The following is a 27,028-nucleotide window of genomic DNA, read 5'->3' as shown; positions in this document are numbered from 1 at the left end:
TGACCTCATCACCCCGAATCCATAATGATCCTCTGCTTGTGATAAACTTCTATTTTATTTTAGCATTTGGTTCAGAGGCTTGATTTAGCTTTTTTTTCAATTCCAATTCTTTTCTATTGCAATACGTTGTTTTTGTTTTGTTTTTACGCCTGAAAGCTTTTTTTAAGTGAAATAATTCAACCTCTTTTTTTAGAATAATGTCACAGTATTTTTGCACAAAAAAATATATATTATAGACGAATTGTGCATTTTATGTAAAAGCACATTAGGAAGCTACAAGTTTTTATCTTCCTCATATTCAACTATGTAGCAAATATTATCAAGTGAAATGGTTTAAAATAAAGCTTTGTGAGATGTAGCTACTGCAAACAATGAGGGGTGGTGTGGGGGGAATAACTGTTACATACTGTATTAATAAAGTCATACTAATACATGGAGATATAGAATGTTTTCAGGGTGTATTTTCCATACTGTTTTGGGTATGAGAAATCATATAAACTATATATAGATAACAAACTGAACTGGTCACATTCTCTGTTGTTTACTTTATTTATTTGTTGTTTGGACCCAAAGAAAGATGGCTTTGCTTGAGGCGGGACAGACTTGTGAAAGAAAGAGAATGATCAAACATCATCATAGAGCTCTTGTTGTCATTAAGTAATAACTGCTAATTTGCAGAAGGATTGCAGAATTCTGATCGGAATTATTGTGTCAAAGATATAAAAAAAAAACATCACAATAATAATAATGAATACCACAAAGTAAAGAAAGTACAAATCTGCTTTACAACACACTATGTGACAAACAAATTAGAGGAGACATGAACAACGCTTCTCCATTTTGTTCCCAGGTTTAGAAAGAAATAAACCCCCCCCATGAGGCATTCAAGAGAACTGACGACAGTAAGTGTTACTAAACGGATGTCCATATTGGCATGTCTCAATGTTGGGCAACACATCTTGAACGCTCTGCCATTAGGTCTAGTGACTTAACCATGTCAGAACAATTACATAAAATATGTTATTAACAGTCATGACAGCTGATATAAGCTTGACACTGTCATGACACAAATCTTTGCTTCAGTCGGGTTATTGGCTTAGCATACCGCTAGCCAACTAATTTACATAAATACCAATTTGTGTCATGACAGTGTAAAGGGTTGTCAGTATTTTGACATCAGTTTTCATGACCGAAAATGACATGTTATGACAGCGTTATGTCACCCTTATGACAGAGAAGTCTATTAAAGTGTTACCGAACCTGTATCCGACTTGCCTGTGTAAACCATTGTTGCAATAGTGAGCATGTACATACCGTAGTGTATTTACACATATGGCTGACAGCATAATAGTCATGCAGGGTATTTATTTACATAATGTATACTGGTATCCTTTTACCCATTCATATGCAGCGTATTAATATTGTATTAAGAGTCATTGTTATCTAGTGTTGCCATTAGTGAGCTTGGAGATGACATTACATGAGTTGATCAAGTATATTTGAATAGCACAACCAACTGGTATAACAAACTTCAATGTTGTGCCACTCAAATGCCTCATCTGATACAACCCTATAGGATTAGGCATGGATTTCACACTTCACAACCATTGAAGTAGACATTTTGTGAGAAGCGGTCTCAGGTAAAGTGATCTTTTGAAACAGCCACAGTGATCAGTGTTCGCTGATCTTTCAGCACTGTTTACATACACACACACACACACATTGTCTCAATGAGATACATTTTGTCCTGCTGTGCGAGTGTTACAGTGGAGTCATGTATGCCAGATTGATCCAAAAATGTATTCTAATCCATTGGTTCCCATTTAAGGATAAGTTAACACTTACCCTTAGCAAAACATCGTCCAAAAAGTACTAGTAATTGAATCATGGGCAACGGCATAAATAGAACATTCTGTGTTACCCCGGCATATTTCCTCAAGAGCAAAACACAATGCAATCAGTGCTTATAATGCATAAAAACAAAAAAAATCAGGCCACTTCTTGTACGAGCTCGACAAACCTCTAAGAGTATCCATTCTCTCTCTTTATATAAAATCAAAGAAATATTCATTTCTCATCATCATCAAAAGCCACGGAGTCACAGCACACATCACTATTGAACTATATGTGGGAACAGAATATGTGAGATGAAGATGACAGGCTTCAATTGGATGTGTACCAGGCCTAATGTTTGTTGAACACTGGTCAGCGTTGACAACCACTGGATCAGGAAGAGAGAAGAGATCCCTCATTTCCTCCAGATCCAGGGTCAGAAATAGAGATAAGAAAAGAAAAAGCACAAAACACACCCCTTTCCCTGACACTTCGACTGGCAGCGGACACAGTGGAGAAGAACTATAATGGACGGATCTAGACAGTTAGCTTGGTATCCAAACTGATTGCGCTGCGTTTCACAGGAAAACTGGTGAGCGCAGCGTTCAATCTGGTTTGACCAGGCTAGCTATGAGTATGATACAGGGTGACATACAGAAGGGGAGCCCCAGAAAAGCAATGCCAACAATTAATGGTGTAGAGATGGAAATAGCAACGTTGAATCTAGATGATACAGTACAGTAACTAACGCTGTTGTGAGGGAATTGTTTGACTGTGAACAGTAGAGTAAGAGCCTGGAGACCGACAGCTGCTGATAATACAAAGATCTTTTTACATTGTCCACTGGGCCGTGTTCTGACCCTGCAAGTAGCTACCAGCAGTCCTGGGTGGCGAGATGTGACTGGGGTTCCCCTTGGAGGCTTGGGGGTCGACTAACGGGGACGTCATTTGAGATGATTCGGGGACGGGCGGAGACGATGGGAGTTCTTGGTGTGACGGTGAAGGTTGGGGATGGTGTCTACGGGGGAGGGGGGGAAGACGTTTGAAGAGGGGGGCGAATGATGTGAGGAGGGGGGTGACAACATGGCTGCCACTGTGTCCCGCGGTGACGATGGGTCAGGGAAGGATCGCGATTCATTTGGCCTTGATCTCGGTGTAGTCGCTGCCGTCATCCCCCCTCCCTGAAGCCCCCCCATCCCTGGAGCGCCCCCCGAGAAACTGCAGGGCGGCGTAATTCAGCTCTTGCCTCTCCAGGTCTGCCATAGAGCCCACAGGTTGATAATCCCCGTCTTCTCCCTGTTGAAGGTACGGAAAGAGAGATTCAGAATCACAGGTTATATCAGCACAGTGCCACCAATGCCATTGACACCTCAGAACATTCAGAGTATAAAGGGATAACATGACAGACATTGAGAGAGGAGAAAGGAGGGTTAGTAGTTATTGGTGAGCAGAGGCGTAAGACAAGGAGATTGAGGCTGTTTAGCATATCCTGTTAGTATCAAGGCAGCCGTGCAACAATAGTAGTGGAAATCAAAGGCAATAGAGCACATGGAAGCTGATCTCAGACAGCAGACGACTGTGGGCCAGATCTGGTTGTTTTGTGACACATACAATGTGGCTCCGTTCTGGCACCACAATGAGTCATATGGCCCAGATCTGGTCCAAATGTTGGAGATGCAAACTGGGGGAGGGTTGGCACTTTGCTTATGGGCCATCTCTGGCTTGAGTTATGTGGCCCAAAGAATTTCCCATAGTTACTTTTGGTCTGAATGTGGGCCACATTGCCAGGCAAGGTCTGCACATTTCATGCTACAGATCCACTTCAGGACCGTAACACCAAGTGGTTAACTGGGTAAAATGGTAAGTCGTAATATTGTAGATTAGAGCCAAATTTGGGCCATCGTATAATTTTGCTGTCTGTGATGTGTGAGGGATGCTGTCTACCACTGAGACTTGGACTTGGGATTGAGGCTGGGTTGTTTAGGAACCTTACCGTGCTCTCCTCTAGAATGGAGTTAAACTTTGAGCCCAGAAGCTCTGTCTTAAGCTGTGCAAGAGTAAGGGAAGAGAAAACAGAGACAGAAGAACGCAGAGAAGCGATGAAGCAGAAAACAGTGGTCTGGAAAGTCTATGGTGGCAGCTACACCAGTGGTACTGTGATAGATTGCTATAGTGGTACTGGGATTCTCAGGCTAGGCCAGTAGTTGACTGGGGAAGTTTACATTTTCTCTTTAACATAAGAGGTCATATAGGTTTTTGATTATTTATGAATATCTCCACGGAATGAACCTTACTTTACATCAAAAATAGGACATGAATTGAATGGGTATAGTATAGTTTCAGTATCAGCAACGGGTAAGCTATCATTCTCACGTTTAAGACAGATCTGAGAATGGTCATTATCATCATTATAGTCATCATCATCAACATGTCTCACCACTTTCTTCCTCAGACATTGTTTGTCCTTCTTGACTGTGCTGTAGTACAACGCTGGGTTCTCCAGTTTAGAGACCAGGTCCTGCCCAGGGTTGCCATTCTCTCTGGGGGGTGGAGTCACAAGATCAGACTCGGTCTCATGGCCACTAACTAACTCAGGGCGACACTCCAAGCCTGGGCATCCATTTTAAAACAAGGGCCTGCATCCCAACACAGTTAATAATCTACAGGCCCATGGTTCATGGTTGTGGTCGACGTTCATGGTTGTGGTTATTGGTTCATGGGTTTAGTTGCGGTTGAGCCGACACCCTCTCTTGGAGCGACTTTCAGTAAAAGCTTTTGTCGGAATGTGATGTAATGGTATAATGCTGAAGCACCTTAGTTAAGTAGGCTACCGTGGCTGTATTTTTAGCATAGCAGGTCAAGGGTACAAAGCAGTATCAAAGCAGGGAATTGAGCCTGCAAACTATAGGCCACGGTTAGTCTGGCTTGCTAACCCAATCCACCAGGCAGCCATTTTGGATCTCCATCTCAGAGTATTCCAGAAATGTGACTAGGGATGGCAAATTAATTGAACTCGCTCTGGCGTTAGCATAAATTATGACTAATGATTCTCAAGTCCGTTCATCGATCAATCATTCACTCATGAATACAGAGGTGTTTTAGAATGGATGGCGAGGCTGAAGTGTTTCCTTATCGTCAATTCAAACAGGAAATGACCTGTACCTGTAACTCGCATCGAACCCTGTCACAGTTAGTGAAGGGTGGATACTCACTTCTTGTTGTTATGGCCCACATATCTCACTGCTGCGATGATGAAGGCGATGACAGCCACTCCACCGATGGTGCCAACAATCACTGCCATCATGTACTTCTCTAACATCGGACAAGAACATCATATTGAAGACAATATAGAAACATAAATACTGTTTAGCAAGGTCCTGGTACTATAACATATTTACATATATAACATATTTACAGTGGTTAGAGCGTTGGACTAGTAACCGGAAGGTTGCAAGTTCAAACCCCCGAGCTGACAAGGTACAAATCTGTCGTTCTGCCCCTGAACAGGCAGTTAACCCACTGTTCTTAGGCCGTCATTGAAAATAAGAATTTGTTCTTAACTGACTTGCCAAGTTAAATAAAGGTAAAATAAAATAAAAAAACATTCAAGATAATGCCATTGCCATATCAAGCCAATGGGGTAGCCAGTTTATGCTCTTACTTATACAGTCAATCTAGATATCATATAAAGGTACTACATCATATAAAGGTACTACACTTCTAATTTCAGTACAATCTCTCATGTATGCTTGGCTATACAACGTTTGTTTCTGTGTTTAAACATAAACCTGAACTTGTGTACTCACTCTCCTGCTGTAACTCCAGATGAAAGCTCTCCGACCCGTATATGTTGCTAATGCTGCAGTGCACATTGACAGCACCGTTGCCCAGGCGCTCGCCCTTCTCCCGTAGTTTTATCATGCCCGTGGACGTGTGGCCGTCCGTGTGCGTGTAGTAGTTGTAGCGTCCGTCCGTGTCGTTGATGGTGATGTTCTTGTCGGGGAGGTAGAACTCGATGATGGGCTCAGGGTTACCCGTAGCCATGCAAACACACTGGACTCCCTCCCTCACCACCGTGCACTTGGACTCTTCCAGAAGGACAGGAGCGTCTGAAGAGAGGGTGGAGGTAAGGATATGACTGACATGTAGAGTGGGATGGCATGGTGTAGCGTGGTGTAATGTAGGTGGTACAATACGATATGATATGTTATGATACCACATGACATGATGACCCACTCACATTCCACAGTGATGTTGAGGGAGCTGCTGGCTCGTCCGTGTTCGTTCTCTGCCAGGCAGCGGTACTGTCCGTCTCCCTGAGGGGTGAGCTCGAGAAGCTCCAGCACAGACACCTCCTCGGCTGTGATGGTGCCCACCAGCTCCCCGTCCTTCAGCCAGGTGAGGGTGGGTGCGGGATTGCCTTGGGTGCTACATTGCAGGGAGATGGAGGAACCTTCCAAAACGGTCATGGAGCCGTTTACCACTGGCTCACTGGGAGGGTCTGCAGGGAGGATAGAGGGGATGAAAGGTAGAGTTATATGAAAGGAGTTAAAATGTTTTACTGTGTATAAACAAGAGCAAGAAGCTATGGGCCAGGTTTATCACATGTCTAATACATCGTTATATATATTGCGCATCACTACTTCACAGGAGAGGCATTTGACTGCAAACATTGAATTTTTTAAATCAAAATACGTTTTGGTGCAGAAATGCCTTCTTGATCATGTGAACTTTCATGTGCCTTAATAACAAACGTGCATGCCATCTGTAAATATGAATACAATTGTTAAATTACGAGCCTAGTTGGTTTAGTCACGGAAAAAGTCAGGAACCTTCCCACTAGCCATGATTGGCTGAGATAATGGGTGGGCTGGACAGGCTGAGAGATGAGTTCGGATTTATCTGCCATGTAGCATGCTTCTGTCTATAATGAGCTGCTCAGTATGTCTAGGTAATCTTTTCTTAAGCAGATTTGTTTTGGAAAGATAGTTTTACACTTTCTGGAGGACCGAGTTTTGAAATCAGTGTAATTCCCAATAGAAGCAGAATATGATAGCTAAGGAGATGGAGAAAATTCAGGCGTTTGATAGCAAATGCGGAGGGAGTCGAAAAGAAAACAGTCTGTTGTGTAAAACACCTGTCTCTGGATTACATCTCCAAAACTAAGGGCAACCATGTCATCCGTGACAGAGAGGGAGAAGCATTCATCCATGTACTGTATACAGGTAAGAGAGTAAAGCTAGCTACATTTTCAGATATTATACATTTCTAATTTTGTCAGGAAGTCGTTTTCATTGCAAGTTAAAGCGTACTGTTAACTGTGTAGTAATATTATTCGTATCTCAGAGCCATTTTCTAGTTTAGCTACCTGTAGATTCATGCAGGGTACTAATGCTATGAGTTGGGATAATGTTTCATTGTTTAGCTAGCTAGCTAGTTATCTACATGTCTAAACAAAATACTCCACTATGCAAGTAACCATTTCCTTGTACAGTTTATTTGTGCATTATTTGTGCATGTGACAAATAAACTTTGATTTTATTTGATATAGTGTGTGTTTACCAGAGACTGTAATGTGAAGAACAGCATGAACTGCACCATAGTCCGATATAACGTTAGACCAACGAGACAGTGTCCAAGTTCTAAAATTCTCTGGTAGAATGCCATGCTTTTACACTCACAACCGTAAGCTATTTTCTGTAATTAGCGAACCGTTAACTTGTAAATAATGATCTTTTTGTGAGTTTATTTTCCTGGAATAATTAATTGATAACTGTTTACAGACATGTTGGTAGACCAGCCTTTAGTCTTGAAATCTTGCCTCACGTGTGAATCCTTAAAGAGATGGGTGGGGCTATGTCTTAAGAAGGTGTGAACAATGCTTAATGGGTGTAGACAAAGAAGAGCTCTCCAGTAGGACTACCAAAACATTCAAGTGTCATTTTCTTAGAAGTGAGGTTATAAGTTTATCAACTTTTAAAGCAGAATGACTTTCCCATTGTTCCTCAACTGCAGTGTGTGATATACTATTTTCTAGCTCCGAGTCTTTACTTTTATCCAATATAAAAAACACCATTTCAAATTTGACTAAATAAGACCGAACCAAGTCGGTCAGTCACATATGTCACTGCAAATGACATAAACTAAAATGTCAGCTTGGTTGACATACTGTATAACTGCAATGGTTAAATGTAACTATTTTTTATTATTCTTGAAACACCATGTTGCACAATGACACTTACACAAGACAGCCAGGTACATGGATGTGTTCATGGAGCCGTAGCCATTATCTCCCACGCAGGTGTAGATGCCCCCCTGAGAGGGAGTTAAGTCCTCCAGGGAGAGCGAGGCGTTCGAAGCCGTGTCCCACAGCAGCTCCTGGTCCCCAAACAGCCAGGAGATCCTGGGAGGAGGGTTACTGTCCACCTCGCAGAGCAGTGTTACCGAGCTGCCCTCCATCACCTCCACGGACACGTTCACCCACACCGAGCAAGGGGCATCTGGGGTGAGAGGAAGGAGAAGGTGGGGTTAGACTATTAAATGTGACAAGTGTATAACCTGGTTAAACCCGACCTAACACTGCACTCATCATTGTTTCAAAGAAAAACAAAAGGTGAAACGTAGACAAACAGGTTTGGATGCCAGGCTAACATACCCAATGCATACCATGTCACAATCTTGCAATATATTTCTAAATGAAGTTACTATCCTTCTACTTTAGATGTAGAATAATGGATGACTGTAGATATTGACAATGATTCTACAATGTGTATATCAGAAATATGTGTAACACTGCTCATTTACATTTGGCGTAGTCGGCAAGATTAGTTTTTCTTTATTAATATAATCCCCCACATTACATAATGTGCCCCCTGTTGTGTCCCAATGACACGCTTCTCACAGAATTTGAGGATTCAAAGCTACAGGTTCGGTGACAACAGTCAGTTGGTCACTTACACTTGACATCCAGAGAGATGAGTCTCTCATAGACCAGGGTGGTGTTGGGGTAGTAGACCCTGCAGCCCAGCAGCTGACCATTGTGTATGGGCCTGGGGGTGAAGATGAGCGTGCTGGTCAGCATGGCTGTGTTGCTCTCTTCAACGTAGTCTGAGGTATACTCGGCTTCAGGCAGGTAGTCTGTATACATCCATTGGATCTCTGGGCTATTCTCTGGACAATTGTCTGGAGCATAGCACGTCAACTCCAGATTCTCATCAGCGACTATCTCCTCAGGGATGTCAATGTTGGGCTGGTCTGGGGGACAGAGAGGATATAAGCGAATGAGTGAAGATTCACCATTTCACAATATTTACCAATTCTCATTAAAACTATAATAATTATAATCCCAGCTATATATCTGGCCTGGTCCCAGATATATTTGGGCTTGCCAACTCCTACTGTCATTGTCATGCAAAACAGTGTCCACAGTCGTTGGAAAGACAGCACAAACAGATATGGTACGAGGCGAGGGCAGTCCAGCCCTTAAATGTGACAAATTCAATTGTAAACAATTGTAAACATAACCTCTCAGCAGGCTTACCCAGCACCTTGAGCTCAGAGAAGTCTGGGTAGGTGTAGATGTTGGCACCGCCCAGGTCGGCACGGAAGTAGTACCTCCCTGAGTGCTCTGTACCTATATTACTGATGAGCAGGGTGCAGTTCCTCTGTTGCAGGTCCCCAATGAGCTTGGTACGCCCTTTGTAACTTTCATGTACGATGTCTGTGCGCGTCTTGATCACCACAGGTGGGAAGAGCTGGGGGTAGGGCTGACCAAAGTACCAGATGCCGTGGGTGCCGCGGTACGGCCGGATACTGGACGGGTACATGAATGTGCAGGGGATGACCACGCAGGAGTTGGTCATGGCCGAGATGTCCCTGGGTATCCATACATTCCACTGGCCACTGACATCTGAGGGAGGGCAGGAGGGATATGGGACAAAGATTGGAAATGGAAATATTGAGAGCGAAATTATATACTGTATCAATGACCCGTCAATCTACAATACATCTACAGTTTCAAATGGAATCACTGAGAAAAGATGAACAGATAGAGAGAACAGAGGATGATATCATGATGTTCTCCCTGGTTGAGATGGTAAGAGCAGAGACCCTATGTGGAGGAAGCATATGGCACCACTGTTTAAGTGATAGGGACAAGGTTGAGTCAAGTTGGGCGCCAGCCAGCCATCAGAAAGCACTGGAACATTAGGCTAATTCCCTGCTGCCATGTGTGACAGTTGGAACCTGTATCTACTCTGTACCTGTTTGTTTTAGTGTTGTTTGCTGTAAGTTTGACACACTCTAAAGGTCAACTGGGTCAATGCAGTAAAACCACCAAATCAGTTTTACAGTGCAATTGCATATAGTTGAAGTCGAGAGTTTACATGCACTCATGTTGGAGTCATTAAAACTCGTTTTTCAACCACTCCACAAATTTCTTGATAACAAACTATAGTTTTGGCAAGTCGCTTAGGACATCTACCTTGTTCAAGTAATTTTTCCCAACAATTGTTTACAGACAGATTATTTCACTGTATCACAATTCCAGTGGGTCAGAAGTTTACATACACTAAGTTGACTGTGCCTTTAAAAAGCTTGGAAGACTCCATAAAATGATGTCATGGCTTTAGAAGCTTCTGATAGGCTAATTGACATCATTTGAGTCAATTGGAGGTGTACCTGTGGATGTATTTCAATGCCTACCTTCAAACTCAGTGCCTCTTTGCTTGACATCATGGGAAAATCAAAAGAAATCAGCCAAGACCTCAGAAAAAAATAGTACACCTCCACAAGTCTGGTTCATCCTTGGGAGCAATTTCCAAATGCCTGAAGGAACCACGTTCATCTGTACAAACAATACTACACAAGTATAAACACCATGGGACCAGGCAGTTGTCATACCGCTCAGAAAGGAGACGCGTTCTGTCTCCTAGAGATTAATGTACTTTGGTGCGAAAAGTGCAAATCAATCCCAGGACAACAGCAAAGGACCTTGTGAAGATAGATACAAAAGTATCTATATCCACAGTAAAACGAGTCCTATATCGACATAACCTGAAAGGCCTCTCAACAAGGAAGAAGCCACTGCTCCAAAAACACCATAAAAAAGCCAGATTACGGTTTGCATCTGCACATGGGGACAAAGATCGTACTTTGTCGTACAAATGTCCTCTGGTCTGATGAAACAAAAATAGAACTGTTTGGCCGTAATGACCATCATTATGTTTGGAGGAAAAAGGAGGAGGCTTACAAGCTGAAGAACACCATCTCAACTGTGAAGCACGGGGGTGGCAGCATCATGTTGTGGGGGTGCTTTCCTGCAGGAGGGACTGGTGCACTTCACAAAATAGATGGCATCATGGAAAAATGATGTGGATATATTGAAGCAATATCTCAAGACATCAGTCAGGAAGTTAAAGCTTGGTTGCAAATCGGTCTTCCAAATGGACAGTGACCCCAAGCATACTTCAAAGTTGTGGCAAAATGGCTTCAGGACAACAAAGTCAAGGTATTGGAGTGGCCATCACAAAGCACTGACCTCAATCCTATAGAAAATGTGTGGGCAGAACTGAAAAAGCATGTCCGAGCAAGGAGGACTACAACCGGACTCAGTTACACCAGCTCTGTCAGGAGGAATGGGCCAAAATTCACCCAATTTACTGTGGGAAGCTTGTGGCGGGCTACCCTAAATGTTTGACACAAGTTAGTAAGGCGATGCTACCAAATAGTAATTGAGTGTATGTAAACTTCTGACCCACTGGGAATGTGATGACAGAAATAAAAGCTGAAATAAATCATTCTCTCTGCTTTTATTCTGACATTTCACATTCTTAAAATAAAGTGGTGATCCTAACTGACCTAAGACAGGGAATTTTTACTAGGATTAAATGGAATTGTGAAAGACTGAGTTTAAATGCATCTGGCTAAGGTGTATGTAAACGTCCGACTTCAACTGTATGTAAACTTCGACTTTAACTGTTTCTGGATTACTTCGTTTCTAGTATTACATTTGTCGTCTTGAAATGAATTTCCCCAGTCTGAGTTGTGGTGTAATCGAGTAGTTATTCACACTGAATAGGGAATGAGAAACATAAAAGTCTTACCTTTGATGATTAGCAACACTGGCAGAAGCAGCTCCAAACACCACATGGTGTCTATTTAACCCTGAACCGGAGACCTCTGCAACAGACATCAGACCTCAATTTACGCAGCCACAACTTCACCCTTTACCATTCTGTTCTGGACCAATGGAGCCCAATGCTAAGTGATATATTTTGAATATGCCAATATAGTGACATATAACTAATGTCAGTAGTGGTGACATGTAAATGCAATGGTTAAATGATACATTAAAAAATATATTATAATTAGCCTATGTTGCTTTTATCTCAGGTAACAATGGCAAAAGTCAATATGATTGTGTGTAAAAAGACAGTAGACATTACTGACTATTACCTTGAATTGCTCAATGGGCGAAAAGTAGCCAAGACAGAAAATGTCTGATTCCTCAGCTTGGTGGTAGCAGTAGTAGTAATGTTCACTAGAGGGCGGCCAATCACACCCAGACACATCAACAGCCCTCTCCCTTATCTTCTCTGTAAAAAACAAAAACAACAAAAAACACACACAACAATTGACATGAGCATCAGGCGATGTCATCAGCCCTGCTGCCTGAGACGGACTCTTCGGGTTCTTCACAGGCACTGGCACATAGATATGGTGACGCACACTCTCTCTTTCTCTCTCCCGCTCTCACTCAGACGGCACCTGTTCGGGCGCCGTGGTGTGAGTGCCTGTAAAGTCACTCATTAGGCTATTCATACGTAAGTCCCAGGTCTTTGACAGACAGTCACTGTTGGGCCCTGTTCAGAACCATGACTCAATACCCTAGTCCCTAGGCCCTTATCCACTACATGACATCATGGCGTCAACCATCATCATTTGGTCCGTTGGTTGTTTGGACCATTTAGTCTGTATATACCAGTCTGTGTCTCCCCCTGTATGTCATCCATGATGCTATGGAGGCAACGACTTGTCTTTAGCCTCCCTCCGAGCAGCCGGTGGCTGCAGATGGTGGGCCTAAGAGTGGATTGTGTTGGAGAGCTCCATGATTAACACATCACTACGTCCCCAGACAGTCTATAGGCTGATAAGCTGTGTTCCTACGGAAAATAAGGGCAAATTCTGTTGGTTTTATGCAGTTTGGCAACAACAGGGAGAGGGTATTCTGGGCTGAGGGACACGAACATCCCGTTCTCGAACAAGTGATTGTACGCACACAAACAGCATGCTCATGCGTATTTCCAAACAGTGTCATAACACTTAACATAACACACACATTTGAAATCCAAAGTAAAATGTACGGTCCACATACAGATCACTTATAAAGTTGACTTGGACCCCTTTAAACCAAACCATGAGGCTCTAGGTTATGGCAATAATAGCCAATGCCATTAAAACATTTCTAAAACATTGCGTCAAGCTCTACCATCTGCATTAGACAAAACCCCAAGAGAGGGACTGTGTCTGAGCTGAGAGTCAACACATCAGCCATGTCAGGAGGAACATAATAGCCCGGAGAGCAGGGCACTGACACCACCAGCAACAACGAGAGCCATTGATTGGCAAACAAACGGCCAGCACAGAGACCAGCCACAGACAACTTTCCTCATACCAGCTTCAGCACCAGGCTCCGGCTCCCTCTCGGTTCCTTCCCTCGGGTTCTGTCGGTCCTACGTTCTCCCCGAGCGTGTGCTTCCCTTGTGGGACTCCACAGGTGGAAAGATCCTGTCTGTCGGGTTCTATGGATTCTAGGACAGGGGACGAGGAGAGAAAGAGGGACAGTGGCAGAGAGAGAGATGGAAAGAGGGAAAGAGAGACTGTGTGAGCTGAAGGCTGTGGTGAATGTGTGTGGTGGGTAGTTTTGAATGTGAATTCAAACATTTCTCTGTCTTTTCTTAGGCCCACTACACGCATTCCTCTCCTCTATCGCCCGTCTCTCTGTCTCAGACCATGGACCAGGCTTTTGACTCTCACAACCAGGTCAAATGAACCCTGCTAGCATTAGATAACTTCCCTGCTAGGACCTACTGTATCCACAAAGAGCCAGTGACCTCTGGGTGAATGTAAGTTGAGCCATAATATCACTATGACTAGTGAGTGTGACTAGATAAGTATGACTGGGTTTATACCCATACCGATGAGAATGTTCTCCATTTCCAAACAGTTCCATTGGAATCATACATCCCCACAGTTAGAGGCTTTAGTTATTGTACCCTGCCCACGTTGACTACCGTTTGCAAACAAAATGAGTAAATATTTAAAAAACTAAGCCAAAAGATGCAAACCTGAGATTCTGATCTAAAAACGAACAACAACGGTTCTTATTTTATTACAAAAAAAATAAGACATTTGGTGTTGTAAAATGTTTTGAGCGTTCTGTTGGACCACACACACACACACCAAATATTTTCCTGCATAAGGTATGTTTGTGGATGTGGGATGACAACATGGTCCAGCAAGCAACTAGAAGGACCCCTTACATATCAACGCAACAAAGAATACTTCTATTTCATGGTGGAACGGTTATTACAGTTTAAGTAGTGTGAGTCACTGTCTCCAAGAGCCATTAAGCCATAGGCCAAACGATGACATCCACCAAGCCATGGATGTTTTCAAGGGAATCCCTACACAAACACACTTGAGGATGGGCTGAGTAGGCCTGGGTGGCGGAAGGTTGGTAGAGTCAGAGTGAATACCTCATTCACAGACTGGAGCCTGTACAAATGAATGTGCAGCATGCCACAGACCCCTACACACGAGGCACACGGCGTGCCAACACACTTCGCACTGTGGCCCTTACGGCGACACAACAGCTATGTGACCTTCCTCTCCGCCTCCTCCTCTCTCCTTCCCCCATCCCCTCATCCTCCTCCACTCGCAGTCGTTCTGTTGGGACAAAGCAGTGTTTCCCTGCGCCATGGTCATTGTGTGTGTGTGCCTGTGTGTGTATGTACGTGTCCACTTGGGGGAGGTTTCCTCCTAAGTCATTTCAAACATTTACAGAGCTTAGAGTGTACAGACATGGCCAAAGGTTTTGAGAATGACACAAATATCAATTTCCACAAAGTTTGCTGCTTCAGTGTCTTTAGATATTTTGGTCAGATGTTACTATGGAATACTGAAGTATAATTACAAGCATTTCATAAATGTCAAAGGCTTTTATTGACAATTACATGAAGTTGATGCAAAGAGTCAATATTTGCAGTGTGGACCCTTCTTTTTCAAGACCTCTGCAATCCGCCCTGGCATGCTGTCAATTAACTTCTGGGCCACATCCTGACTGATGGCAGCCCATTCTTGCATAATCATTGCTTGGAGTTTGTCAGAATTTGTGGGGTTTTGTTTCTCCACCCGCCTCTTGAGTATTGACCACAAATTCTCAATGGGATTAAGGTCTGGAGAGTTTCCTGGCCATGGACCCAAAATATAAATGTTTTGTTCCCCGAGCCAATTAGTTACCACTTTTGGCAAGGTACTCCATCATGCTGAAAAAGGCATTGTTCGTCACCAAACTGTTCCTGGATGGTTGGGAGAAGGTGCTCCCAGAGGATTTGTTGGTACCATTCTTTATTCATGGCTGTGTTCTTAGGCAAAATTGTGAGTGAGCCCACTCCCTTGGCTGAGAAGCTACCCTACACATGAATGGTCTCAGGATGCTTTGCTGTTGGCATGACACAGGACTGATGGTAGCGTTCACCGTGTCTTCTCCAGAAAATGCTTTTTTCCGGATGCCCCAAACAATCGGAAAGGGGATTCATCAGAGAAAATGACTTTACCCCAGTCCTCAGGAGTCCAATCCCTGTACCTTTTGCAGAATATCAGTCTGTCCCTGATGTTTTTCCTGGAGAGAAGTGGCTTCTTTGCTGCCCTTCTTGACACCAGGCCATCCTCCAAAAGTCTTCGTCTCACTGTGCGTGCAGATGCACTTCCTGAGCAAGCTCTGTACTGGTGGTGCCCCGATCCCACAGCTGAATCAACTTTAGGAGACAGTCCTGGCGCTTGCTGGACTTTCTTGGGCACCCTGAAGCATTCTTCACAACAATTGAACCATTCTCCTTGAATTTCTTGATGATCCGATAAATGGTTGATTTAGGTGCAGTCTTACTGGCAGCAATATCCTTGCCTGTGAAGCCCTTTTTGTGCAAAGCAATGATGACGGCACTTGTTTCCTTGCAGGTAACCATGGTTGACAGAGGAAAAACAATGATTCTAAGCACCACCCTCCTTTTGAAACTTCCAGTCTGTTATTCGAACTCAATCAGCATGACAGAGTGATCTCCAGCCTTGTCGTCGTCAACACTCACACTCACAGCTGGTCCTTTGGTGGCAGGGCTGAAATGCAGTGAAATGCAATGTTTTTTGGGGATTCAGTTCATTTGCATGGCAAAGAGGGACTTTGCAATTAATTGCAATTCATCTGATCACTCTTAATAACATTCTGGAGTATATGCAAATTGCCATCATACAAAATGAGGTAACAGACTTTGTGAAAATTAATATTTGTGTCATTCTCAAAAATTTGGCACAACTTTATGCATGTTCATCTCCTAATCTGACCACTATCGCATTGCCATTATTAGCAATGTTGGCACAGCAACATTTCCAAACTGCTATACTTTAGTTAATGGTATAGAGATATATCTGGAAACAAATGTGCTTGTATGAAATGAGACCCCTTTTCCCCTTTTCCACTTGCGCGTCATCAGGCAAATGATGTTTCTAGGGGTGGAATCCCCAAATAAATGTGTAAAGTGATTTCAAAAACAAAGGTAGCTAGTTGTGCAAGACATTTTAAAGGTGAAAGGATAAGTAGTGTATCGTTTTTAAAAGTGTGCATGCTTTTCTCCTTCGAGAAAACAACAGCTGATTCAAAGGGGGTGTGGCGGACGTTAAAACCCTTCCGTGCTAGGTGCCGTTGGGACGCTCTTGTGCGTCCTCTGCTGAAGTAGATAATCTAGGAGGAGGACACTTCGTCATTCGGCAACTAACGAATTGACGCTCTCCTCCACCACTTATCGTTTATCGGAGGAGAGGAGGACAGCTTACTTTTTATCAGTTGAGAATCTCCCTAGGTGTACACTCCACCACTCCTCCTGTTCTTCATAGTGTTTCACATGGCGCTGGGATAATACAGCCCCCACAGGCTAACACAGTAGTAAATAGGCAGAATAATCACAGGCATCCTTAGCCCTATAATTTCATTCTAACAATTATTCTTCAAAGAGAAAATCATAGCCTACACTAGGCCATATGCAGTGTGTACTATGTCCACGATGTCTAGTGCAACAATGAGACTATCGACACAGAATCAGTAACCTTGCCATATTACCATGACTCATATTCCATATTCCAAATGATCAACCAATAACAAATGGCCCCACTGTCCTCAAGAGAAGGAGCCAGCTCAGCCAAGATAATTTGTATTCTTAATATCATATACTGTATGTATGTGAAGCTCGCTGGTGGCTCATATGAATAAAGGAAACACTGTAAGCGGAACACTGCCCATTGTGAGGCAGAAACTGGAGGAATTTTCCGGAACAGGCCAGCTCACAGCTTGCGTTGCTGTTTGCCTGTGACGCGCACTGGTCCACAAGCTCTGGCTCCCACTAAAATACTCCAAGGAGCAGATGGTCTTAAAGCACACCCGCTCCCCCCTCCCATACACACAGCACTCAGAGCTGCCTGTGAGAAGCCCACCCCTCCACCGTCACTCCACATGACACAGTCTGTGTGAGGTAGAGTACTGCTTATAAGGCCACAATTACAACCTGTAAAATGATGACAAAATGTAGGTGTGACATGTACAGTGCCTGTACAGTATCTGTGTGTGCATGTACAGTGCCAGTCAAACGTTTGGACACACCTACTCATTCCAGGGTTTTTCTTTTATTTTTACTATGTTCTACATTGTAAAATAATAGTGAAGACATCAAAATGATGAAATAACACATATGGAATCATGTAGTAACCAAAAAAGTGTTAAACAAATCAAAATCAATTTCATATTTGAGATTCTTCAAAGTAGCAACCCTTTGCCTTGATGACAGCTTTGCACATTCTTGGCATTCTCTCAACCAGCTTCATGAGGTAGTCTCCTGGAATGCATTTCAATTAACAGGTGTGTCTTGTTAAAAGTTAATTTGTGGAATTTCTTTCCTTCTTAATGCGTTTGAGCCAATCAGTTGTGTTGTGACAAGGTAGGTGTGGTATACAGAAGATAGCCCTATTTGGTAAAAGACCAAGTCCATATTATGGCAAGAACAGCTCAAATAAGCAAAGAGAAACAACAGTCCATCATTACTTTAAGACATGAAGGTCAGTCAATCCAAACTTTTCATGAACTTTGAACGTTTCTTCATGACCTGTTGCAAAAAACATCAAACGCTATGATGAAACTGACTCTCATGAGTACCGCCACAGGAAAGGAAGACCCAGAGTTACCTCTACTGCAGAGGATACGTTCATTAGAGACTGTTCAGAGGAGACTGTGTGAATCAGGCCTTCATGGTTGACTTGCTGCAAAGAAACCACTACTAAAGGACACCAACAAGAAGAAGAGACTTGTTTGGGACAAGAAACACGAGCAATGGACATTAGACCGGTGGAAATCTGTTGAATCTGATGAGTCCAAATTTGAGATTTTTGGTTCCAACCACTGTGTCTTTGTGAGATGCAGAGTAGGTGAACAGATTATCTCCGCATGTGTGGTTTCCCCCGTGAAGCATGGAGGAGGAGGTGTGATGGTGCTTTGCTGGTGACACAGTAGGTGATTTATTTAAAATTCAAGGCACACTTAACCAGCAAGGCTACAACGTCATTCTGCAGCAATACTCCATCCCATCTGGTTTGCGCTAGGTGAGACTATCATTTGTTTTTCAAGGACAGGACAATGACACATGACACAAAACACACCTCCAGGCTGTGTAAGGGCTATTTGGCCAAGGAGAGTGGTGGAGTGCTGCATCAGATGACCTGGCCTCCACAATTCTCTGACCTGAACCCCCTTGAGATGGTTTGGGATGAGTTGGACCGCAGAGAGAAGGAAAAGCAGCCGACAAGTGCTCAGCATATGTGGGAACTCCTTCAAGACTGTTGAAAAAAACATTCCTCATGAAGCTGGTGGAGAGAATACCAAGATTGTGCAAAGCTGTCATCAAGGCAAAGGGTGGCTACTTTGAAGAATCTCAAATATAAAATAGATTTTGATTTGTTTAACACTTTTTTGGTTACTACAATATTTCCATGTGTTATTTCATAGTTTTGATGTCTTCACTTTTATTCTACAATGTAGAAAATAGTAAAAAAATAGAGGAAAACCCCTTGAATGAGTAGGTGTGTCCAAACCTTTGACTGGTACTGTATGTGTGCGTACGGCCCAATACATCACTGGGGCCAAGTTTCCCAGGACCTCTATACCAGGCGGTGTCAGAGGAAGGCCCTAAAAATGGTCAAAGACTCCAACCATCCTACTCATAGATTCTTCTCTCTGCTACCGCACAGCAAGGGGTACCGGAGTGCCAAGTATAGGTCCAAGAGACATCTAAACAGCTCCTACCCCCAAGCCATAAGACTACTGAACATCTAATTAAATGGCTACCCAGAATATTTGCATTGCCCCCCCCCCCCCCCCCCAACCCATCCCCATGCTGCTGCTACTCTCTGTTATTATCTAATCATGGTCACATTAATAACTCTACCTACATGTATATATTACCTCAATTACTTTGACTAACCGGTCACCCCGCACATTGACTCGGTACAGGTACCCCCTGTATACAGCCTTATTATTGTGATTTTACTGCTGCTCTTAATTATTTGTTACTATTATTTCTTATTTTTGTAGCTATTTTTCATAAAACTGCATTGCTGGTTAAGGGCTTGTAAGTAAGCATTTCACTGTAAGGTGAAATACCTGTTGTATTTGGCCCCATGTGACAAATAACATTTGATTTGATTTGCATGCGGGGGTGTATTTTCTGAGTGCATTTGTGTGTGTGTTTGTGCACCTGCATGCATTCAAGAGTGCATTTGTGTGTGTGTTTACTAATGTGTGTATCCTCTACCTGGCAGCCGTGTGTCTCTGGACCAGTATCCAGTAAAGTGCTGCCAAATGCAGTCCCAGCACAGTGGGCAGATGGTGAGCCACAGGCCTCCTCGCTCATTAGAGTGCTCTCTCTTCCGCCCTGCCCAGTAGGGGGCGACAAACAGAGCAGTCACCTGCATAGCCCCACAGGCAGGAGGCCAAGACCTACTGCGGAAAGATACGTATCGCCATTTTCAATTCTCCCCCGAACCTTCCCAATGTCCGAATCCCAAACCTTCCCAATGTCCAAATCCCAAACCTTCCCAATGTCCAAATCCCTTCCCACACTGCTATTATTTCCTTTTGTACAACATATAGACTGAAGGAGTGTGTCAGTTAATACCATGTTCCTCACTCCTATGAAGTATTTTGTTTGCATCAGCGGTCACACAGGAGAAGAGCCAAAGAAAGGACACATGGACCTTATGGCACAATAAGCTCAAAACAGTCCGTCCGAATTTAGATTTGGAATCTTCATCTGCTGTTGTATCTGCTTTCAGAATTCTAAGTAATTGTGGTGAGACACTGGCAAAAGCTCTGGTAAAAGTAGGAACTGTTCATTTCTGTGTTGTACTTGGAGGAAAATCTGTCCTTTGATTATTGCATGGCTTTCACTAGCCCCTACTCACGCAAATGCAAACACACACACACACACACACACACACACACACACACACACACACACACACACACACACAATACTCAATCACTAGATCACTCACTTGCTCATTTGCCACTTCACTTACACACTCACCTTCGAATACAAGGTAAAAGACGCATTCTCGTTTCACTCTCAATGTCTTATCAATTTCAAGTCATGCCGCTGAGTATTAAATGAAAAACAACTGAAATCAAACACATTTGCTGTGTCACTGTATTAATGAGGACTCATTGAACCATCATACAGACACTGCTCCTCATACCTTCAATATTACTGTAGAAAAGCAAGATGTAATAAGTGGTGTAATAACTCATCCAAAGTCAGCACCTAGACCAGTGGTTCCCAGACTTTTATGAACAGCGGCACACCTCCATGTGATAAACATTTCTACAGAAAACCTAACATTCCCCTATTAATTTATTTAGTGGTAATGACCTCCATCTAATCTGATCCATACTACAAATCTTCTATTTTCTGTGACAATTTTTAAAAATAGATTAAATAGGGGTTATTTTAATTTTTTTAAATAGTTTGCAGAGTTCCTTACTCATTATGAATCACTTGTAGGCTGTAGGCTACCCCTTTAAGAGCGTCCAAGAATCCACCGCAGAAAAAAATGAAATGTGCTCAGGTAAAATAGGTCTTTCATTGTGAACGGTTTGCGCTAGAGAGGAGCGGTTTTCTGCATTATAAAGGTTCAACCACGGACACAAAGCCATGGTCGGTTTGTTTCTATGGTAGAGGCTGTGGTACAGCTCAGTCTAATCAGACTTGCCTGTGCTAATGGTTCTTGCAGGCAAAGTAAAATTATACAAATTACTTTTCTCTTGATGAAGAGGCCTGAACACATTGGACTTAAAAACAATGACAGAGATGTAACCATGTGCCAATGCCAATATTGTATTAATGTATTGTCAATGTATTAGCTGAGCGCACTGGTGCTCCCAAGTCAAAATTCCACAGGTCAGGTCACCCTCAAAGAAATTCTGCACACCGGTTGAAAACCACTGACCTAGACATCTCTAACAAAAGGTATGACACATAGAGAGGCCAAGAAGCACTGAGAAACCAAGTCAATAGCTTTCATTAAATAATCATGGCCATGAAACCAACTAACTCCATGGACCAACTGACTCCAACTATCTCCATGAACCAATTAACTCCAACTAACTCCATGAAAATGATATTGTTCAGAGCTTTTACTCACCTGTGCAGTCAGGTGAGTGTCACAGCCGTTTCTCTCTTGGGCTTCTAGCCTTAGTGCCAACAAGCCTGTCCCCAACAACAAGCACATGTACTACTATACTCTAACCATCACGCCACCGCTCACGCTGCCATCAAGAGACCTCTCGCCCCTCTCTGTACCATGCCCCATCAAGAGGGGAGGAATAAACTGCCCTCCCTCCTTCTCTCCCATATGGAAATCAGTCTCCTCAGTGTACCAGCATTGTTCTGTGCCTTCGCCTCGAGGCCCAGCCATTCATAAATGCACACCCCGCACCGCCCTGGCCACAATGACCTCCACTGTTCCCACTCATCCCAACACATGTGGGTGAGGCTTTGAGCTCCAAGACCCTTTCCATCCAACACGGCCATTGGTTTAACATTGGATGGGTCCGAGCATATTCGTTTGTTTTGGATTGATGGAGTGCAATGTCCTTGTTTGAGGTCACTACTACGCCAAAGGGGGTGGAAGAAGGGACGCCAGAGAAGGGGGACAAACAGGGTTAAGATAGAGATGGGAATTTAAATAGCAATGTCATTGTATGGAAATGGTTGTTGTTTTGTGGTAGAAGACCTCTCAGAGGCTAATATAGTATATGCCACTCATGTCTATATGTAATCTATAGACCTTTTTGAACTATAGCTACGGTACTTGTAGCTGCCACCTAACCTAACCAATAGAGGGCTTGACCAATACATTTGCCACCACAATCTTCTAAACGGCTGGATATTGAGAATAATGAAAGTCACTAAACTTCTCCTGTGGCTGAACCATACTGAACTGATTTTGAGGGCACAGTGAGGAGCATGTGACCTCAAACTGCATCACTTTCTTTGTGACCAGATCATAAACCATGAACACATTGTCAAAAATTCCCTTACAGTTCTCAAGAGGCCCTATTCTTTCCTCCAACCCTATTTTCTATGACCTTGTCCAAGAATGAAGGTTGACAACTCAAATGTACTATAAAGGAAGGTCCGGCAATATATTTACTGAACAAAAATATAAATGCAACATGTAAAGTTGGTTCCATTTTTCATGAGCTTGTCATTGTTGCGTTTTATATTGTTGTTCATTATATTTACAAACATTTATTTCACGATAAAAACAATCATAACAATAACGATGTGACGGATGATATGAGCCCTCTGAACATGACCCATTGACTACAGTGACTGTAACTGCAGTATGAGAACATTCACATGTGTTTTGAGGGCCAGAGGAAAGGCCTAAATATGGTGAAATGCTGAAAACCAATCATACGCACATGGCATATATCCAGATATATCCACATCCGGATAATAATATTAATTATGATATTGCGATATACACTGAGTGTATACAATATTAGGCACACCTTCCTAATATTGAGTTGCACACAGTTTTGCCTTCAGAACAGCCTCAATTCGTGGGAGAATGGACTTTACGAGGTGTCGAAAGCGTTCCACAGGGATGCTGGCCAATGTTGACTCCACTGCTTCCCACAGTTGTGTCAAGTTGGCTGATGTCCTGCGGGTGGTGGACCATTCTTGATATACACAAACTGTTGAGGTTGAAAAACCCAGCAGCGTTGCAGTTCTTGACACAAACCACAGCGCCTGGCACTTACTACCGTACCCCATTCAAAGGCACTTACATGTTTTGTTTTGCCCATTCACCCTCTGAATGGCACATATACACAAACGTGTCTCAATGTGACAAGGCTTAAAAATCCTTCTTTAACCTGTCTCCTCCCCTTCATCTACACTGATTGAAGTGAATTTCACAAGTGACATCAATAAGGGATCCTAGCTTTCACCTGGATTTACCTGGTCAGTCTATGTCAAAGAAAGAACAGGTGTTCCTAATGCTTTTCAGACTCCGTTTACAGTCTATATTGCTCAGGCCTTAGATAATAGAGCATGAAAACACAATGGTGAGGGGAGCTGCTCCCTGCGCCCCTTGACTGAACCTCTCTCCACCCCTTCAACCCACCCTGCTACCACCCCCTCCTGTCCTGACACAGTAGCCATTGTCTCCCAGGCCCTGCTGGGAGAAAAGAACAGCACAGCTCGAGCCTGACACCGCACAACACTGGGAAGTCGATGTGCACAGATAATTGTCTTTTAATCACAACAATCCTCTTTTCTCTCTGCTCTTGCTCCTCTCTCTCTCTTGTTGGATTTCTCTCTCTCCTGGTGGCATTAGCTAATTCGACCCATCACCCTTCTTGTTCTATGATTTCTCGCATTAGTCTTCCATTGTTTGGTCATGGCAGCATTCAAGTGAATCATGTTTCTTCATCTGCTTCTTCTAGTTCACCATCATCACCCACTACCATCACCAAATACACAAAGTCTCTCTCTCTCACTCACTCACTCACACACACACAATATCCCCCTATTGTAGTGTATGATTTTTTGGGGGGTTGGGCTCTTGCTGGACAGAGATAGCCAGGCCAGGGAGAAAGGGTGAGAGCAGAGCACACACTGAGAAAGGATCCACACCTACCCATCCACCTTTGGTGGACAGGAGAGATGCATGGTTGTCATTTGTGACCTCCCAAGTGTAGCAGCAGTCTAGCGGTGCTCGAGGCGTCACTAAAGACGTGGGTTGGATCCCGGGCTGTATCACAACCGGCCGTGATCGGAAGTCCCATAGGGCGGTGCACAATTGGCCCAGTGCCGTCTGGGTTAAGGGAGGGTCTGGCCGGGGGGTCTTTACAATTAGGCTGTCACTGTAAATAAGAATTGCCTACTTAAATAAATTAAATAAATAAAAAATTAAGTTATTGGTACGCATACAGGGTGTCAGTAGAGAGACATCAATCAAATGTATTTATAAAGCCATTTTTACATCAGCCGATGTCACAAAGTGCTATACAGAAAACCAGCCTAAAACCCCAAACAGCAGACGTAGAAGCACGGTGGCTAGGAAAAACTCCCTAGAAAAGCAGGAACCTAGGAAGAAACCTAGAACCAGGCTCTGAAGGGTGGCCAGTCCTCTTCTGGCTGTGTCGGGTGGAGATTGTAACAGTACAACAGTCAAATACTTAAGCTCTGATGGTACTACTCTCACTGATCATTTCTTTTTTTTTTTTTTTTTTTTTTTGATCCGTAAACTCATTATTTTTCTCTCTCATTGATTAACATTTCTCATGATTTTCTGACACTACTAGCTTGCTATCTTGGTACATTCCAGACCTGGGATCAAATACTGTTTGAAATAAAATACTTTATCTGATGATTTATTGAAGTTGCCTGGTTTAATGGATCAATAGAATAATCAAAACAATGCAAGCCCCATCTGGCACTTTATGCAGGCTAGAGCAAACACTCAAAGTATTTGAAAGATTTCAAATAGTATTTGAACCCAGGTCTAGAACCTTCTGCTACATTCTGCCATCATTGAAGTCTCATGACATTATGACATAGAAATGAACATGTTGTCATTACGTCCATCTGTTCCAGCCATTATTGGGTCCAAAGGAATCAGGTCACTAGATTATTGAATGTGTCTGTTGTACACCCACTGTCACTACTGGCTTGTGTCCCTGTGGAACGGAGGAATTACTCCCCAAGGCACATTTGCTCCCCAATCTGTGCCCCACTTTGCCTCATACCCAATTCTGGCTTCATCTTGGGAATTAAGTAAACTATACTGAGATATAATGCCAAGATCAACTGAATTGTATTTGTTTAAACTGATTGTCCCAATGGACCCTTCTCCTGAGGCACCTCATCTTATTATCTAAAAGCAAAAATGGGATCACCCTCTCGAATAAGAACAGAATAAGAGAAAACTTTGTTGGGATATGAAACAGCACTCATACCCATCTAGCTATCCTAGATGTTCTCTTACACTGCTGCAAATAGACCCAAGCCAACATACTGTACACCCCTTAGCATTAATGAAGTGGTGTGAGTCATGATGTTGTTTTCAGCCTTAAAAAATACCACGGATGAGGAGAGAAGCTCCGTTGCTATATCGAGGCTTCTAAAGCCTTACTGGTACCAAACCTCTGCAGCTTTCACATGAAAACAACTCGTATGTTATAAAAGGTCACCAACTCCCTCTCACAGTGCCACACTCATCCTGTCACCAAAGCCTGAACGTGACTGCCAACAACCATGTGCTAAAACACCTTGAGACACGAGGCTGAACTCGCAAACCATACCTTGTGAACTTGTTCGTGAAAACCAATGAATTGTAATGGTACCCTGATACAGAGCATGCAATACAGTGTGAGGTATTAAAGGCAAACACAATGGGATACAATGGAAGCGTTTCAGCCGACTATCAAATAAAGTAGGATTACGCAAGAATACCATTCGGTATTACAGCCCTGAAAAGACTGATGCAATTAGCAATAGTAATCAAAGTCAATAAAAGTCAATTAACATAATTGCAATAAAATCGAGATTAGTAATCTAAAGCTAAAAGCAAACATAAGAACACAAGTCCCATACATTTAGTATAGCTCTTACCTCATCAGTTGATATGCACCCAGTGAAGCACTCAAATGCCCAGCAGATAAGAACCAGCAAGTCCTCCTCTCCTATGGCATCTGCCTTCTCTCCTACTCCCTCCCTCTTTCTCTCCCTCTCTCTCGGTGAATCAAAGAAAACTAAGGGAAAACACAATTTTGTATCAGTTGTATTACTTGTAATATTCATACCCATTGGGTAAATCTGTCATAAACCACTTTCTTTATATAGGCAAAACATTACATTGTAGTGTCAAGCAGGTTGTAGTGAGTGAATAACATTGACTAAAAGACTGTTTGGCTTCCTTTGTGAAACACGTTTCAATATATACCATGGCTTTCAGTCAATCCACATAAAGGGCTCGAACAACTCGGTTTATAATTATCTATATAACTCTTAAAGTTTGCATATTTGATTTCATATCATTTGATCTATCCAAAAGCAGGGTGACACAGCAACATCTGGTGTGCTGGTGGAGCTGATGTACCAAGCAGGTGGCAGCAGGTTTCTTACATTGTACAGTACCAATCCTCACGACTTGCCATAACAAAATGTGGCAACAATTCAAAATCCTGAACATATTTCAATAACAGGTATAAACAGAGGGCACCGTTCAGTCATACACAGCGTTACACCACATCCATCATGTATACATATTGGCAGATGTTGAACATGGAAATTGGACAAGCAATAGC

At 43.0% G+C, this 27,028-nt stretch overlaps 1 protein-coding gene across 5 annotated transcripts; it reads right to left on the bottom strand.

Annotated features, from left to right (window-relative positions):
- Positions 1 to 530: 530 nt before the first annotated feature.
- On the bottom strand, positions 531 to 26,441 carry LOC135522347 (myelin-associated glycoprotein-like). Of its 5 annotated transcripts, none has more exons than XM_064948505.1 (13): positions 26,334 to 26,441; positions 13,508 to 13,643; positions 12,289 to 12,428; positions 11,937 to 12,012; positions 9,374 to 9,742; positions 8,791 to 9,087; positions 8,076 to 8,333; positions 6,074 to 6,334; positions 5,640 to 5,942; positions 5,046 to 5,145; positions 4,271 to 4,373; positions 3,827 to 3,880; positions 531 to 3,129 (listed from the first exon to the last, which is right to left on the bottom strand). In XM_064948505.1, exons 4-13 carry the CDS (start codon positions 11,980 to 11,982, stop codon positions 2,968 to 2,970), a joined length of 1,953 nt encoding a protein of 650 aa, XP_064804577.1. In that variant the 5' UTR covers positions 11,983 to 12,012; positions 12,289 to 12,428; positions 13,508 to 13,643; positions 26,334 to 26,441; the 3' UTR covers positions 531 to 2,967. The 5 variants fall into 5 exon arrangements, with proteins under 5 accessions (XP_064804577.1, XP_064804576.1, XP_064804578.1 ...); XM_064948504.1 differs by lacking the exon at positions 26,334 to 26,441 and adding an exon at positions 21,850 to 21,998; XM_064948506.1 differs by lacking the exons at positions 13,508 to 13,643; positions 26,334 to 26,441 and adding an exon at positions 21,850 to 21,998.
- Between the last annotated feature and the right edge of the window lie 587 nt (positions 26,442 to 27,028).

Source organism: Oncorhynchus masou, chromosome 30 (genome assembly GCF_036934945.1).
Source record: "Oncorhynchus masou masou isolate Uvic2021 chromosome 30, UVic_Omas_1.1, whole genome shotgun sequence".
Classification (NCBI taxonomy): domain Eukaryota; kingdom Metazoa; phylum Chordata; class Actinopteri; order Salmoniformes; family Salmonidae; genus Oncorhynchus; species Oncorhynchus masou.
The sequence above is the reverse complement of the archived record's forward strand: the minus strand, read 5'-3'. Positions and strand labels throughout refer to the sequence as shown.